The following is a 17441-nucleotide window of genomic DNA, read 5'->3' as shown; positions in this document are numbered from 1 at the left end:
ACATCCCTGGTCAGAGTTGGCTGTAGCTACGCAAGTTGGAGGGTTGGTTCTTGGTGAAGAGTGAATTACAGTATATATGGGACTTTTGTAGATCTCACTTTCCTCTCCTTCATCTAGGCTGTGCTGAAAAGACGTGTAAAGCGCAAAGAACCCAGTCTGCAACACCTAAAAAACCGTGAGCGGATGTATTTTCCAGGCTGGTACACTGAACCAACTTCAACTCAACAAACGGTGCAGCCACACAGGCACCGTGTGCCTGTCCACCTTCCTCCTCTGACATCTAAGGTCAGTGATGTACACGTTTGAGAAGAGAATAAGCGTTAGTGGAACATTTCCATATAGTGCATGATGGACTCGTTTCTCAAAACTATCTCCACAATAAAATTATTTCATAAATCTAAAGGCAATGCTCAAATTCAAGACTACAAGTAAAACTGGCACATTAATCAATCTTCCTGGCTCAATCCACCTTTTATTCTGTCTCTCCGCTACTCCGCAGATGCCCCAGAATGTGAAGTCAACTCCTATTCTCCCCAGGCGGCAATTTTCCTTAAAGAGTTGTGGACAGCTGAACTCTTCCTGCAAAATAAAACTCATCGAGTACAGCAAGGATGACTTTTTGATGATAAACAATGAAACTGTGGTATCAGTGCGTGGTGAGGAGGTTGACTGCATAAGTCACGAGCACTGGGAAGAGGAGTATAACTACCACTCCAAGCTGATCCGCATCCCCTTCTTCGCCAACTTCAAAAAGTGGAAACCCTTCTATCTTTGGCGCAGCAAGACTCGCGCCAAGAAGATTCATATGGCTAGAAAGTTCCTCCAAAACCACTTGTTTATTGTGAATCAGGTATGTGACAGTTGTGTAAATTCAGATCTGGATTTTCTCTTCGTGTGTCTTATCGATCTTAAATATGGAAATGTTGAGCGAAACATAGTAGTGTGGATATCATGTTGTTATTAACATTTTATATGTCCTACAGTCTCTAAGTCCAGCACTGACAGACATCAGGGAAATGTGTAATAAAATCACTGACAAAGGCTTGTGTCACATGAAGAAAAAACACATTTACACACTGCAGGAGTTCCAGGACATCCAGTCAAAACAACTACAAAAGGTGCAATTTAACATCTGGAAATACATCCGGTTTGCAGTCTGCCTCATCAGCTGATCATTGTCCTCATGTGTTCACGATTAACAGGTGTTGAATGACTTGAAGACGTTTCAGGAACTGGTGAAGGAGGTGACGGTTTTTGCATGCCACAACTACTTGATGGATTTTCCATCCAAAGCTAAGAAAGACATGGAAATGATTGATCATATTAACAAGACGTTGCATTCTAACCGCCTCACCTGGTAAGTTACTATCCTCTATTTGTTTTCCTTGATTTCTCTTTCCTTTCTGTCTCAATTGGTGTTCCAGACATGTCTGCTTTTTTTTTGCGACCCTGAACACAGGATAAGCTGTAGACGATGGATGGCAATTCCAGCAGGCATTTTAACATGTCACATTATCTAAATAATTAAATTAAGCATAGCTAAATTCCAGTAAACTGTCGTGCTTACTGTCCATAGAACAGAGCCATCAGTAAGCTATTAGTAACACCTGTTATTTTCCTACGATGAAAACGCTTGCTGTGGAAAAGGCCTAGGGCATCATTAATCTATCGCATTGACCCAGGCCAATCCTTCTCTGTCCCTCTCCCACCCAGCTTCATCCGTCTTGTTGACTATTTGGTAGTCAACAGCTTGCACATCTTAGTGGTGAATACAGTGGCCAAACTCCTGGCTGTGTTCCAAGATCAGGTACATCAAACGCCCAGCCATGCCATTATTCAGAGCTGGAGTCAGTGCCCAGTGGCTGACCCTGCTGAAGAAGAGATGAATGAGAAGGTAGGGTATTGTTTCACTGTTGTAATTGTATTATTTACAGTAAAACCACAGTAATTACTATATCCACCACATGCGTTTTTAAAGCACACACAGAGGAGTTATCTCTTTATGTGCTTGTGTGCCTTTATTAGTCAGAAACAAGCGTTTCCCAACCCATGTTCATCTCTGAGCTGATGCTAGACCCGAATGCTTTGACCTACAAACCCTCTGAGGAGAACTTTCAGGTACGATACAAACTGTTACGCTTTACGCTCTGTATTACCCATGTAATACCCATCTAAACTATTTCATTCATTCCCACAGGAGACCGTTGCAGAGATCATTGGCTGGTTTGAGAAAACAGTGATGTCAGTCAATACGCTCACAGCAGATCCTGATTTTAACTCTGTGACAGAGCCTGGAGACTACATGGTAGTAAAACCAAAACACCACCTCCACGTGACAGCTGTGATGTGTATATTGAGGGTTGTTCTTAACGCATGCATTTGTTAACTTTAGGATTCGGAAAACCAATATGAAGATGGCCCCTCTTTGGAATCTATCATCGAGAATGATGGCCACCTTCAAAACATCATCCAGAAAATCAAGGTCAGTCTTTGCGTTGCATAGGGTTCTATTTCTAGTGATTGCTCTTTTTCTGTACAGTAGCATGTATGTATGCACCTGACTTGTTTGTCCTCTTAGGAATCACTGCACTTTGCCTTTGATGCAGCAAAAGTGCACTCAGACACTTTTGAGCGTTTTCGTCAGTTCTATGAAGAGAACGAGGGTCTGGATATGGATGCAATGCAGCAACGGGATCACGGTGATGAACTACACAAAAACATTAGCATTGTTTTTGTTACAGATCAGCCACTCACAACACAAAGAGCAGATTAGTTGGTTTTAGTTAGGGTTAGTTAAGATAACCAGATAAGGGAGTTCAACATGGGTATGTCATATAAAAAACACAAAACATACACAAGTTTTGGGTTGGAAGTAAAGCATGCAAGATAACATCATTCTTTTAAACTCATGGCTGTTGACTACTTTGTTTCACAGATGTGTCCTCTTTTGGAAAAACACTGGAGTTATACCACCGTGAGCATGACGAAGCCGCAGCCATCCAACCGAAAAGACATCTCGGCTTACTGCTCGTGGACCAAACACAGCTCAAAGAGAAGCTGGTGTCCTCCCCGCTCCGCTGTCTGAAGGTGCGGACTAGCAACGTCAAACACATACTACACAACAGTTGATGGTTTAAGAGTTATCTTTTAGACCATGATGAACAAGTGATTCAAACAAAAGGGCAGTGAGGTCATCATTCTGTGTTGATAAAACCTCACTGAAATGAAAAACATAAGCCAGGTCCAGTCGTACCTCAGTGAGTGAAAAAACCTGGGGGGGGGAATATATTTTCTAATACAACGAAATATTCAGCGATTCAGCAACATTTAAATGCATGTAGGAATCATTGCTCTGCTCTGAATCTCTGCTCCAGGTGGTTAACAAGATGCTGAGTCAGCTGGCTAGGACGGAGCTAGATGCTGTCATTGCTGAGGTTTGTGAAGCTCAGTCGAAACTAGAGTCCAGTCCCTCCACCACAGCTGAGTTTGCCAACTACCTCACTTTCCTGCATGAGATACAGGACAGGGTAAGACAAACATTTCACATAAAAGGCAGTTTCTTAGTTGTTGTTTTTACATGAAGTATTCATCCACCCAGTTTTCTCTCTCCTCTTCTGTCCCCTCTTCTCACATTTTCTCCTATCTGACTCTACACTGTTCTCCCTCTCACCAGATTACAACGCTAGAGCAGGAGCAGGAGAGAGTATGTCAGATGTACAGCCTGATTAACATGTACTCAGTTCCCATACCACCTGAGGATCTGGTTGTTTTCGCCAACTTGGAACCGTTCTTTGACTCATTGCGCAGCATCATCGCTGATGCAGCAATGGAGAGGGACTCCAGCATGGACAAGCTGTGCAACTCCCTGCACAAGGACATAAAGGAGCTGAACCACGAGGTCAAGAAAATCAATGCATCACAGGTACATGAGGCAGTTTTGTTCATTGTTCTATTATAGTGTGGTTTACTCAAGGTGTGCCAATATGTCTTTGCTGTATTTTTTTTACCTGTGTGCATTGTGGTTTTTCATGTATAGGATCCGCAAATCCTCAACATCAATGCAGATCCCTCCGAAGTGCATCTGCTGCTCGGGGGGACCCAGATATCCATAGACGAGCTACAGGCCAAGGCCTCCGCCTCCATCTCCATCCAGAAGAAATTCAAGGTGCTTGTAAAACCTTTTAGTAATTCTCAAATGATCGTTGCAAAAAGAATATTTCCCAAGTCATAACAATTTAATTTTTTGTTGGAAAGCAGAAATGCTAATTTTCTTTCACCTTTACCAACAAACTAACCCAAACTAAATGTGTTTTCTCCCTCTACCTTCTGATGAACAAAGTTGGAGGTCACCAAATTTGACGCCCTTGAGGAGTTGACTACAGAGTTTAGGCTGAAGCAGCTGCTATGGGACTCTCTGGAGGAGTGGAAATCTCTATCAGATGGATGGAAGCAGGTAAGGTGTACTTAACACACTGTCTGTGAAGGCCTGCACGTACAAACATACATGTATGTACAAACACATGTAAGCTGCTCTTGCTTTCTTCTAAGCATGACTGTGTCCTTCAACGTTCACCCCATCCCCAGAGCAAACTCGAGCAACTGGACCTGGAGCAGTTCAGCTTACAGGTCACAAAATATAGCAAATACGTCAACCAGCTGGAAAAGGGCCTGCCACGTAACAATGTAGTGCCAAGTCTGAAGGACATGGTGGAAGTCGCAAAGCAAAGGGTGGGTAGGACACATTTTCCAAAATGAATTAATGAATATCTTTTTGAAAATATCTCATATTAAAATATGGACTGCAGTGATTTAGTCAGTTGGTATCTTTGTTACTTCATCTTAATAATATTCATGCGTTTTTCTTTAGCTGCCTGTTATCACTGATCTACGTAACCCATGTATGAAACCAGAGCACTGGAAGACTCTGGAGTCTGTTTTGGGAACCGCCCTGAATGGGGAGAAGCTTACTGTGGCTGCTTTAGAGGAGCTCAATGTCTTCTCCTATGGCATGGAGATACAGGAGGTATATATATTTTTTATATATATATATATAAATGCTACCACCTTACCATACCTAATTAAACCTATACCTTGCACTAAACTGATCTTTTTGGGTTTTTTAACCTCAAAGTGAGGTCAAGGACAGAAGTAAACAAACCGCTTATACTTAATATCTTTAAGTCCAACCTGGATAAATAGGACTAACACATCCCTTGACTTGTAGGTGTCAGGACAGGCTTCAGGAGAGGCATCAGTGGAGACCATTATTGCAAAGGTGTGTAGAAAGGGAACTACTCATGAATATTTATACAGCTATTATATGTACGTGCATCTACATCAACTTTCTAGCTCCCTGTCTGCATGTAAACAACAACATCATTGCATCCAGAGATTTCTGCTATTTCTAACACTAAATGATGATTTATGGATAGTAAAAGAGTTTTAACCTTAACCTCTCTCAATGAGCAATGCAGGTGGAGGATGTTTGGAAGACCACAGAGTTCACCGTACTCTCTCATGGTGACTCACAAGATGTCTTCATCTTGGGAGGCATAGACGACATCCAGGTTGTAACATGCGTCGCAAGCACTCTCACACAAAGTCTGTTGTGGCGCATTAATAGTGTTTCCATGTTTTGTTTTGTTTTTTTTTACTGTGAAGGTCCTCCTGGATGACAGCATTATCAACGTGGGCACGGTGGCGTCTTCTCGCTACGTGGCTCCCATCAAGTTGAGGGTGGAAAGATTGCTGAAACAGCTAACCCTCTTCAACGAAACACTGGTAAAGGCTTGATCTTTCATTTGGCTACAAGTAACTCTTCTCTATATATTAAACGATTCTTTACGTGCTGAATGTAGATTTGGACTTTGAATTCCATCTTGAATGTGAAACAGTAGCCTTCCCTTGTGACTGCAAACGAGTAGACAAACTACTTAGAAAAAAATACATTTAAATTAAAATATTGCATCTAACACTATAGTTTATTGATATTATTCATTTGAGTTTACCCTTTTTAATTCACTTTCCAGTCACGTTTCCCACTGCCTTCTCCCCCTCAATTTGTTTCTGCTCTCTCTCCTCTTTCTACATTTCTTCTACCCTCCTTGCCAGGATGAGTGGCTTACATGCCAAAGGAACTGGCTGTATCTAGAGAGTATCTTCTTGGCCCCAGACATCAAGAGGCAGCTTCCCGCTGAGTCGAAGCTGTTTCTTAAGGTGGACAGGTCCTGGAAGGAGATAATGGCAAAGGTCAATAAGATGCCCAAAGCTCTTAGAGCAGCCACCCAGCCTGGTAGGTAGCCATACAGAATTGATAGAAGACATTCTTGAGAAAAGAAGACATCAGACGTTCACTCGTTTTATCTTACATAGATCTATTGGAGACTTTTCAGCATAACGTCACTCTTTTGGATGAGATACAGAAGTGTCTAGAAGACTACCTGGAGTCTAAGAGAGTCGTCTTCCCCAGGTATATACACACATTATTGGTTTGTTAGTTACTAGAACAACAGACTTGTACATCATAATTCATCCTCTCTTTTTCATCATATGTAGTTTTCCCTGTGCACTGGTAAACACTGATCTGCATGCTGATGTGTCTTACGTACTGTGATACTCTGACAAGTCATCTACCTGTCCCTCGCAGGTTCTGCTTCTTATCTAATGATGAGCTGCTAAAGATCTTGGCCCAGACAAGAAACCCCCAGGCAGTGCAGCCCCATCTTAGGAAGTGTTTCGATGCCATTATACGGCTTGAGTTTGCCTTGCTGCCCGAACAATCTTCTGGGGCCAACGCAGGAACTGTGTTGGATGGCGAAGAACAGAAGACGGTGTATAGCAAAGACATCCTGAGCATGGTTTCTCCGGAGGGAGAGGAGGTCAGGCTTGAGTAACACCTTTGGTCATCACGCTTTGTTATATTCTACCTGTTATTCTCCTGTTTCAGTCCCTGCTAATAATGATTGTGGGTGAAAAAAACACATATACTACCTTCCTTACTTTGTAAACTAAAACAATAGTTAACCCTATTAGCCATTTTGAATGATATCACTCGACAAATGATTTCAAAACACGTAGAAGCTGTAATTAAGGCAAAAAATGGACATGCCAAATTCTGATTTACATTTGATATGAGTGGGAAATTAATTATGTAGTATCGTTTTACGAAATGCACATTTGTTGCCCTGTTTTGTAGTCGTTCTGTGTCTGCTTGTAGTTGTTTTGTTTCTCTCTGTGGTCACTGTGTGTCTCTTTGTAGTCATTATGAGTCTATTTGTAGTCATGTTGCGTCTCTGTTGTCATTTTGTGTCTCCTTGTGGTTGTTTTGCCCCTTTTGTGTCGTGGGTCACTTTATTGTGTCTTTAGGGTCTCTTCACAGCCGTTTTTCATCTATTAGTAGTCAGTTTGGTCTCTTTGTGGTCATTTTGATTCTCTTCCTGGTTGCTACATGGCTCTTTGAGGTACATGTTTTAATTGAAGGTGAGTGGGGCCCTGACATATTGGGCCCTCCTGTGCCTGGTAGGCCCATTTCATAATCCATCCATGGACATAGAGATTGTCAGTCACGACCACAAGGGGATATTTGTTATCATCCTTGCAGTCCTTTGATTACGAAAGGTAAATGAAGGCTGTGCAAGTTAACATAGAGGATTCACAGTGAACCCTTCATATGAAATGACAACAGATCTTGTTCCTCTGTGTGTATGTGTAGGTGGGTTTGACTAAAGGTTTGAGGGCACAGGGCAACGTGGAAGATTGGCTTTGCAAGGTGGAGGAGGCTATGTACTCGTCACTGCGACGTCTCAGCAAGGTTGCCATTGCTGACTACCAGGGGAAGTCTAGAGAGGAATGGGTGATGGCTGGACATCCATCGCAGGTACACACACACACACACACACACACACACACACACACACATATATATTGTTCGTATAGTGCTCTTTGGGTTTGCATGGCAAAATGTAAAACATTACACTTTTACAGATATATTATTTTGCTACCCATGAGAACTCTTGTAATTGTCTGATTGCTCACTTTCAGGAATCTCTGTCTAAAGCTTTTGCAATTGATTTCTATCATTTCATGTGATGCTTTGCGTAAAGTCTGTATTTTTATGCAGTGATTCAACTTCAGTATCTGTGTGTGTCCACAAGGTGGTGCTGACCATCTCCCAGATGATGTGGTGCAGGGACATGGATGCCTGCCTGGAGGGGGACCACGACCAATTTGCTGCCCTGCAGGAATTTGAAATCACTAACTTTGATGTAAACCACACTAATTAAATCTATTGCTTTCTTTTGTTAAGTAACATATTATATTGGACAAAACCAATTCTTTTTTTACTTTAAATTCAGCTAAATCCAAATGATATTTGTGTGTATATTCTAGAGATTGAATGCTCTGGCGGCATTGGTACGAGGACAACTAACCACTTTACACCGAAACATCATCACTGCCCTCATCACCATCGACGTCCATGCCAGAGACATTGTTACAGATCTAGTCCGCCAGAAGGTATGATAGACACCATCGAGCAGCGTATATGGATGTCTGTCTTTTTTATGATAAGTGAAGGTATTGACAGAACTTTTTTTAGGTGATCAGAAAATATCCCTCTTTTTCAGGTTGACACCAGGTCTAACTTTGAATGGCAGAGACAGCTACGCTACTACTGGGACCTGGACCTGGACAACTGTGTAGCCAAAATGGCCCTGTCCACTTACAATTATGGATATGAATACCTGGGAGCCTGTCCTAGACTGGTTATAACACCACTCACGGTAACACATTAATACGCATCGATTACAAACACATGCATTATATTGTATGCAATTGTAATGAAATGAAACTGGGAACACATATTCATAAATATAATTTTACAGCATGCAGATTGTCTGTAAACCCACAGACCTCTATGCAGAAGATGCAAACAATCAAGCCACAAGCTACCAAACCACAATAAGGAGCTAATATTGTACCTTATGCAATGTGTGTCCTGAAGTAATTAGACCTGATAATGTGACACGGAAACACTGCATATTGTGTTTTATTCAAACTGTCCTTTATCTCTCTCCATGCCCAGGATCGTTGCTATTTGTGTCTGATGGGGGCTCTCCAATTAGACCTTGGAGGAGCTCCAGCTGGACCAGCAGGAACGGGCAAAACAGAGACCACCAAGGACTTGGCTAAGGCCCTGGCAATACAGTGTGTGGTCTTCAACTGCTCTGATGGACTTGACTACAAGGTCAGCCATGACAAACTGTATTCATCCTTCTTATTACACATTCTGTTTATTTTGTTTACTTTTTTTGTCCACTCTGTCCTTAATTATGAGTTCCTTAATTTCTTCCCATACACCTAACATCCTGTTGTTAACAATAACGTCTAATAATTGTTTGAAATAGCCCTATAAGGCTCTGTCTCACTCTGTCTGTACCTACTAGGCGATACCATTAGATGGCACTGTTGCAAAAGCAGTCAAGTGCCAGTGCCAGTTAAAGTACAGATACATTCTATACAGCCATAGTGTGCTTTAAAACATGGTCTTAAACTGGATTTAAACATTTTCCTCTGTGTTATTTAAGCCTGTTGCATTAGTAGCTATTTGGAAACATAAGACACTGGCATTTGATAGTATGTGCCATACTGCATCCAGCTGATAACGACCTCAGATATGTTATTTGCTTCTCTATAACCAATACAATAAGAGGCACTAGTCCAGTTTATTCATTGTTTCAGTTTGTTGAAATCTGTCTGTTTTATTAATTATGATCAGTTGAAAAACAAAACCAAAGCTGATATTTCGTTCAAAAGTAATAACCTTCAATCATATGTTTGCATATTTCTGTATGTCCCAAAACTTCAGATTGGGCCATTAACCTTGAGACATGGTGTCCATGTTTAAAAGTTATACGAGGTACTTATCCATCTACCCTCTGTCTTTCTCGTGTTTTGTCACATCTGTCTTCCAGATGATGGGCCGCTTCTTCAGCGGGCTTGCTCAGTCGGGTGCTTGGTGTTGTTTTGACGAATTTAACCGAATTGACATTGAAGTGTTGTCCGTCATCGCTCAGCAGCTCATAACCATAAGAAATGCCAAAGCTAATAAGGTACACCCGCCCACACACACGCAACACTTTGCATTGTTCTCAATTGTATGCAGTGTAATAAAACATTCTAGCTTCATATTTTTCTACGTGTAAGTATAGTAATGCATTGCAAAAATTCAACCCTGAAGCTTTATACTGTATGTTTTCTGTGATGTGTCTATTTTGGTGTAAAGTCGGGCATTTTTATTTAAGGGGTGACATTCTTAAAATGAATAATATTTGCTAGTGATGATCAGAAATTAACTTTGTCCAAGCTCAGTGAAAGTGAAAAATAACATTGAATAATAACATCAAATATCATTTATGCCAGTATCTTTTACACAGTCATTTTTGATCTCTAGACCTCGGAGCAACTTTTTAAAATGAGTCACAATGATTTAGTCATCACACACACTCATAAACAAGAGCATCTCACTCAACTCTGTTACACAGCTGTCAAGGTTTCAATTTGAAGGCCGGGAGATCAAGCTGGTGAAGACGTGTGCTGCATTCATCACCATGAACCCAGGCTATGCTGGAAGAACGGAGCTACCCGACAACCTCAAGGCTCTCTTCCGACCCATTGCCATGATGGTGCCAAACTATGCACTCATTGCTGAGGTAACGGGCTTGCATGTGCGTCGCGGTGTGTGCTTTCTTATTTTCTCTTCATTTCTATTAGCATTCCCTTGTTTCTCTCCCTCTCTCCAGGTGATTCTGTACTCGGAGGGATTTCAGTCCAGTATGACCCTCGCCAGGAAAATGACCCAGATGTACAAGCTGTGCTCTGAGCAGTTGTCCCAGCAGGACCACTACGACTTTGGCATGAGAGCCGTCAAGTCCGTCCTGGTCATGGCTGGGTCAGAGAGCATCCCACTCACACATTCAATGGCACACATGTGCATTCATATGGAGACAAAAAGAGCATTCACCTTGTCGGGCATGTCCCAGAAGGACCGCGATATACATAAAGTATATTTAGCATCCAATGGATGTTAACAGCACAGTTATCATATTTAAGTCTATTGCAGAGGAAGTCATCATCAGTGAGATAGATGGTCATGCTTGGTGCTTAACTCTCGTATCTCATTTCAGCAAATATTTTAATCAAATGCAAAAGATCAAAAACTGTTCCAGTGATCTCTCGGATTAGAGGGACTTGAAATAACCCCATTCTTTCGAGCTGTGACTACTGTTGATAAAAGAAATCATCTGTGTGAAATTTCTTCTCTGAGCCAAATGCATAACGTACCTAAAATGAATAAGGGTTGAGACAAACATGAAGTGACGAAGAACAAGATTAGATAGACAGAAGAAGCACAGGCACAGAAAAACAGTTGTTTCTAGTATGTGTGGGTGCATAGATGTATTTGAATGGATCTCCAAGGGAATCACACGGATTGATTTGAAGCCTTTAATCGGAGTCAAATTGGTATGTTTGACTCTGATTAAGACACAGTAGTGTCAAAATGTTCACACAATTAAAGGCTGCAAATCAGTCAGTGCACTCCAGTTCCCTTGGAGGTTTGCAGTCCGAGAACTGAGGAGCACCTGATTCAGCTGCATGCTGGAAGATGTGCAACAAACCCAGTTTCAACCAATATTGATTTCAATAGGTGTTCTCGACCATTTAGCATGTAGTGAAAGTCCAGCTTAATTCACCGGTTGCTTATTAGCTGAAGCTCTTGGAAGTGTAGTTTACTTGTGATTCATGGTGTGTCTCTGCTTACTTATTACTCCTTAGAGTCTGCTTGTTCAACAGTATAGCACACATTCATTATCTCCCGCTCTAATGTCTCATGGTTTGGACTTTTTTTTTTTTTTTTCATAATCGACTGATGCCACTCGTTGTGTAGATCAGGTCATGCAATCTAGAATTATCAACTCATGAAAGGCTGTTTATTTGGTGTTTCTTTTTTTAAACTGGCTTAATCAATGTAGTTGCATCGTGAAATAGCGTGTAAACTGAGGAAAGAAATCGCAGAATTTCTACCAACAAAATATAGCTACCCATAATAATATGTGTAAACTGTCAATGACTTAATGTATAGAGTGATAAAGATATTGGTGTGTGTGTTCTTAGGTCTCTAAAGAGAGAAAACCCCCACCTCAGTGAGGATGTGGTTCTTATCAGAGCCCTGAGGGACTCCAACCTGCCGAAGTTCCTCACTGATGATGCTGTGCTGTTTAGGTAAGCCTATCAGACATTTTGGGAAGGAAGCACATTACTTATGGTGCTCCAAACCCACTCGCACTGAGTAGTCAGGAAAAGACATAAGTATAATTATATGTTATACGTGTTTATTCATGATACCAACCCCCCTCCTCCAGTGGTATCCTATCGGACCTCTTCCCTGGTGTGAGTATTCCAGAGCATGACTATGGTGTGCTACACACCACCATCCTGGAGTGTCTGGATAAGCGAAACCTACAGCCACTGGCTAGCATGACCAATAAGGTACCAAAAGACTTTGTATATGATATATACATTTTCAAAAATGAGTCTGGTTTTATTGTTGAATGTTAGCATGTCGAAGTGTGAGCGAGATACTGAACCTGAAGGTGCTCCCCGACTTCTTCACAGCAGCTTAAAGTGTGCATTGGTGGAGGACTATTTTCAGCTGTATGTTATTTCGTTAACTCAAAATAAACTATAGTATGGTGTTATGTAACCATAATGGTTACTAAAGTCATATGACAACATTTGCTTTATTATAGTTATAGAACAACATCAGTGGTCTGTGGCACAGGGGAATGTGTTATATCAAACTTTGGCTCACAGGAAACAGCTCTTAATTGAATCAATTAACTGTCTTTTTTATCAGATTTGTTGATTATTGCAAGCCTTATCTTTTAATGGGTTGCTTCACCATAATTACAAAAATATGTTACGGCACGCTCATATGTGAATAGGATGCATTGTGTTTGTTTCACTTTGATATCGAAGTAAACTTTTAGTTTTTTTGTATAACAGGTCCAATCCTCAAAACAGGCCCTCATTCCTCTCTTTTCCACTTCTTTTCATATGACCAGGTGATCCAGTTGTATGAGACCATGTTAGTGCGTCATGGTGTCATGTTGGTAGGGCCTACTGGTGGAGGTAAGACCACTGTCTACAGAATCCTGGCAGACACACTGGAGACCCTGCATAGCACAGGCCACATGGCCAACAACCCGTTCTACCAGCATGTCAAGACCTATGTTCTCAACCCCAAATCTGTCACAATGGGAGAACTATACGGAGAGGTGCTGCAGACAAAACAAAAATACATTACACAACAGTTTCTTCGCTTCTCTCTCTACATTCATTATCTTTCTCAACCCCTCAGGTTAACCCATTAACACTGGAATGGTGTGACGGACTGATGGCGCTCAGCGTCCGCGATGCAGTCGGCGACACCAGCGACGACCACAAGTGGGTGGTCTGCGACGGACCAGTTGACGCCCTGTGGATTGAGAACATGAACACGGTGCTGGATGACAACAAGATGCTCTGTCTGGCTAACAGCGAGCGAATCAAACTTACTCCATCCATACATATGCTGTTTGAGGTGAGAGCTGAACATAGTGAAAGTAGAATTGATGTTTTTCTTTGTCTTTTCAATAATCAATTTTCAAACCATGTTGAAGACATGTCCAAGGGTGAACAGCTTAAACTTTGTTTCAACAAAAGTATTTGCTCCTCCATTCTTTTACTTCATCTCCTTCATTAACTGTGTTTTTCAGGTCCAGGATTTGGCTGTAGCATCTCCAGCCACTGTCAGTCGCTGTGGGATGGTATATATCGACCCAAATGAGCTCAAGTGGATGCCCTATGTCCAGACATGGATCAGTGGTCTAGGAGCCAAGGTTGTACATAATAGATAACAGTATTTGAAATTGCAAAATGCCCTTTGAAAGAGGCTAACTGCATGCTTAGTGATATAGTATCTAAACTAATGGTATTGGACATTGCTAACAGGTATATGGATAGTAATGTGCCTTTTCAGAGCATTGCCTGTCATCTCTGTCTAACACTCTCCTTCAAATGAATAGCTTATATGCAGTATCAGTTCAAGTAGTAGTTCCACATATTTTTGAAGGTCATCCCCTTTCTTGCTCAGAGATGGATGAGAAGATCAATACCACTCTCATGTCTGGCCCTTAATGATTAAACTACAACCAGATAGTTTGCTTAGATTATCATAAAAATTGAAAACCGCTAGCCTTGTTGCTTTCAAATTGTTAAATGTGCCCCCCTTTCTTCCAGTCTTTTATGCTAAGCTAAGTTAACTGGCTGCAATTTGCTGTATTAACGGATAAGAGAGCGGTATCGAATATCTCATATCACTAGTGTTGGGGTTAGGTTAAGGGTTGTTGTTAGGGTTACGGTTGGGGTTGGGGTGAAGTGAACACATGCTTTCCCAAAATGTCCAACTATACAACTACCTACATCGAGCTAACCAGATTGCCGCAGTGATTATGTTGATAAATGTAAAGATCACTGCATGACCTTAACATCCTCTCCCTGCATTAATCGGTTCACTCCCTGTCATCTCTCAAGTTCCCAGACCGAGTGCAAACATACCTGCTGGAGCTATTTGAGCAGTATGTGGAGAAGGGCCTTCAGTTTGTGTTGAAGCATTGTACCCAGGCTATTCGACAGGTGGACATCAGTAAAGTCACCACCCTGTGCTCCCTGCTGGAGGCACTGCTGCTGGGCAAAGGAGGGCCAGACCTTCAAATGGTACACTATGGATTTGAGATTATTTACTATCAATTTCTGTTCTGTCTGTGGTGCCACACAGGTGATTGTCTCAATCACACATGACACTGATACCTGAGAGATGTTTGGATCCCGAAAATGCACACAAATGTAAAGTAAATGTAGGTTGTACTTAATTTTGAACCATAACTTTACTAACTGGCCTTCTTCCCTCTTTTTGTTTGTCTGTGTGTGTTGGTGTCAGGAATCCAAGCATCTCAACAGTGTATTATGCCAGACCTTCATATTTTGCTACCTGTGGGCAGTAGGCGGAAACTTGACCAGCTCTCACTGGAATGCTTTTGATATCTTCATCAGGGATCAGTTTGAAGGCAACAGCGATGCTAAGGTATTGATGGACAGGATGCCCTTTACATAACACACTGACATACATAAAGAATGTGACAACTGTGCCTTACATGTCCTGTGCTAAAACTATGAAACCTCCTCTCTGCCACTCAAGGTAATTTTGTTTTGGTAACATTATGATGCCAACATACGTGTCTCTCTTACCTGAAGGTGAAGTGAGAATGTAAGTGAAAGGTTCATGAAGGAAGCACTGTATCATGTGGAACATCCCACACGCATCTGTTCATCTGTCTGTGCATAAGGAGCTGATGATGATGGTGTTGTTTTTGGTGGGTGGGGTGTATCTGGGAAGCTGTGAAGCCTGAGGGGAAACAAACTGCACATGCATACAAACACATCATTAACAGCAGGATTCAGGTACCAAATACCAATATTTTTTTTTTAAACTGAATACAAACACATGCCGCGGGGAAACTTCCAGTGGTCAAGTGTCACGTAACAGAGACTACAATCAACAACAGAGTAAAACTAGTTTTTATGTCTGCTTCTTAAGGAGGTTTTAAAGCTAGTCTGTCTGATAAAGGCACTTGTAAACATATTTGTAAAATCCGCCACACTATATTTGCCCAGTTTTATGTGTGTCAATTAATGTGCATCTATGTGTGCTGTGTAGCTCCCGAAGAGTGGCACCCTGTGGAGTGTGTACATCAACTTTAACCACAAGCGTCTGGAGCCGTGGGAACAGAAAATGCCATCATTTAAATACAACAGGGAGCAGCCCTTTTTTGAGATGCTAGTCCCCACCACAGACACTGTCCGCTATGGCTACCTGATGGAGAAACTGCTGTCTGTGCAACGTTCTGTACTCTTCACTGGCGGCACTGGAGTGGGGAAGGTGAGAATGCATGGATATGGTAGCAACAGGAGCAGCACAGTGAAATTTTCTGTACTTTAAATTGTAGCACACTAACCTAATAGAAGTCTTTCAACATATGTGCCTCACTTCAAAAAGTTGCTCTCTTTGTATAATAATGGACCTTTGAGCTTTGTTTTGTTGAAATCTAACGACACTTTTGTCTCGGTCCCTTACAGTCAGTGGTGGCTCGGGGCCTTCTCAACAATATCCAGGAAAAGGCAGGATACATCCCAGTCTACATCAATTTCTCAGCTCAGACCTCCTCCGCAAGCACGCAGGAGATCATTGAGTCCAAACTGGAAAAAAAGAAGAAAAACATATTGGGTACTGGCTCTGAGTTGCATTACACACATTTGTACACCGCAACGTAGAAAATCTTTGCTAAAACATTTTTTAACCCATCTACATAACGGATCATCCTTTCTTGGCATCTGCCCATCTTTCAATCTGTACATCCATCCATCCATTATCTATATTGCGTTGTTATGGGTGGCGGGGGGGGACTGGAGCTGATCTGAGCTGAAATTCTGCGAAGACAGGGTACATCAGACACATAGAGACAAAGAGGCATGCTCACATTCAAACCTATGGGTTAGATCAGCTCATTCTGTACATCTGTTGACCTTTTCCTCCTTCTCTCTTTGTCCTTTTCCTCTTTGCAGGAGTTCCTGGTAACAAGAAGCTGGTGGTCTTTGTAGATGACCTGAACATGCCTAAACTGGACACTTATGGCTCTCAGCCCCCTATAGAACTCCTGCGTCAGTTCCAGGACTTTTCTGGCTTCTATGACAGAAACAAGTTCTTCTGGAAGAAGATCCAGGTATAAATGTATCAATAAGTTGGGGTACAATTGTAAGGCGTATTTCACTGTAAGGATTTATGTATGTGCATAGATCTGACTTTGGAGTTCAGCAATAGTGACCGAGTCCCTGCGAGACGCCAAAACATCATCCAACTCCTCCGTTCTCATTCTCCTTGACCTATCTGCTGCATTCGACACAGTCAACCACCAAATTCTCCTCTCCACTCTGGCTGAACTTGGCATAACCGACTCTGCTCTCACCTGGTTTACATCATACCTGACAAACCGCACCTTTCAGGTCACATGGAATGGCTCTATGTCCAAACCCTGCTCTCTGGACACGGGTGTCCCTCAAGGCTCAGTATTAGGACCGCTTCTGTTCTCACTATACACCAGATCACTAGGTTCTGTTATCACATCGCATGGATTCTCCTACCATTGCTACGCTGATGACACCCAGCTGTTCCTCTCTTTTCCCCCGTCCTCTGACGCTCACATTGCAACTCGCATCTCGGACTGTCTGGCTGACATCTCTGTCTGGACAACTGCACATCACCTCAAGCTTAACCTGAATAAAACCGA

The 17441-nt window shown here is 42.0% G+C and overlaps 1 protein-coding gene across 1 annotated transcript in view; it reads left to right on the top strand.

Moving 5' to 3' along the window:
• Window positions 1-499: 499 nt before the first annotated feature.
• Window positions 500-17441, top strand: part of dnah6 (dynein, axonemal, heavy chain 6) — a gene marked incomplete at its 5' end in the record, with an annotated part of 45104 nt that continues 28162 nt past the window's right edge. Inside the window, 39 exons of the mRNA XM_084006580.1 lie at window positions 500-850; window positions 984-1118; window positions 1203-1357; window positions 1714-1894; window positions 2026-2118; window positions 2198-2305; window positions 2393-2482; window positions 2579-2699; window positions 2936-3087; window positions 3375-3527; window positions 3674-3922; window positions 4037-4165; window positions 4340-4453; window positions 4585-4728; window positions 4868-5023; window positions 5225-5275; window positions 5475-5567; window positions 5662-5781; window positions 6112-6292; window positions 6373-6469; window positions 6647-6878; window positions 7712-7876; window positions 8154-8264; window positions 8389-8514; window positions 8625-8780; window positions 9083-9244; window positions 9972-10109; window positions 10542-10709; window positions 10800-10948; window positions 12172-12279; window positions 12420-12546; window positions 13122-13334; window positions 13418-13639; window positions 13815-13937; window positions 14632-14814; window positions 15038-15181; window positions 15815-16036; window positions 16234-16381; window positions 16720-16877. Of these exons, the coding sequence (XP_083862706.1) occupies window positions 500-850; window positions 984-1118; window positions 1203-1357; window positions 1714-1894; window positions 2026-2118; window positions 2198-2305; window positions 2393-2482; window positions 2579-2699; window positions 2936-3087; window positions 3375-3527; window positions 3674-3922; window positions 4037-4165; window positions 4340-4453; window positions 4585-4728; window positions 4868-5023; window positions 5225-5275; window positions 5475-5567; window positions 5662-5781; window positions 6112-6292; window positions 6373-6469; window positions 6647-6878; window positions 7712-7876; window positions 8154-8264; window positions 8389-8514; window positions 8625-8780; window positions 9083-9244; window positions 9972-10109; window positions 10542-10709; window positions 10800-10948; window positions 12172-12279; window positions 12420-12546; window positions 13122-13334; window positions 13418-13639; window positions 13815-13937; window positions 14632-14814; window positions 15038-15181; window positions 15815-16036; window positions 16234-16381; window positions 16720-16877 (5928 nt within the window). The remainder of the gene's footprint in view (window positions 851-983; window positions 1119-1202; window positions 1358-1713; window positions 1895-2025; window positions 2119-2197; window positions 2306-2392; window positions 2483-2578; window positions 2700-2935; window positions 3088-3374; window positions 3528-3673; window positions 3923-4036; window positions 4166-4339; window positions 4454-4584; window positions 4729-4867; window positions 5024-5224; window positions 5276-5474; window positions 5568-5661; window positions 5782-6111; window positions 6293-6372; window positions 6470-6646; window positions 6879-7711; window positions 7877-8153; window positions 8265-8388; window positions 8515-8624; window positions 8781-9082; window positions 9245-9971; window positions 10110-10541; window positions 10710-10799; window positions 10949-12171; window positions 12280-12419; window positions 12547-13121; window positions 13335-13417; window positions 13640-13814; window positions 13938-14631; window positions 14815-15037; window positions 15182-15814; window positions 16037-16233; window positions 16382-16719; window positions 16878-17441) is intronic.

The sequence above is a fragment of the Eutrigla gurnardus genome (genome assembly GCF_963514095.1).
Source record: "Eutrigla gurnardus genome assembly, chromosome: 3".
Taxonomy (NCBI): Eukaryota; Metazoa; Chordata; class Actinopteri; order Perciformes; family Triglidae; genus Eutrigla; species Eutrigla gurnardus.
This window is presented reverse-complemented; position numbering and strand designations above follow the sequence as displayed.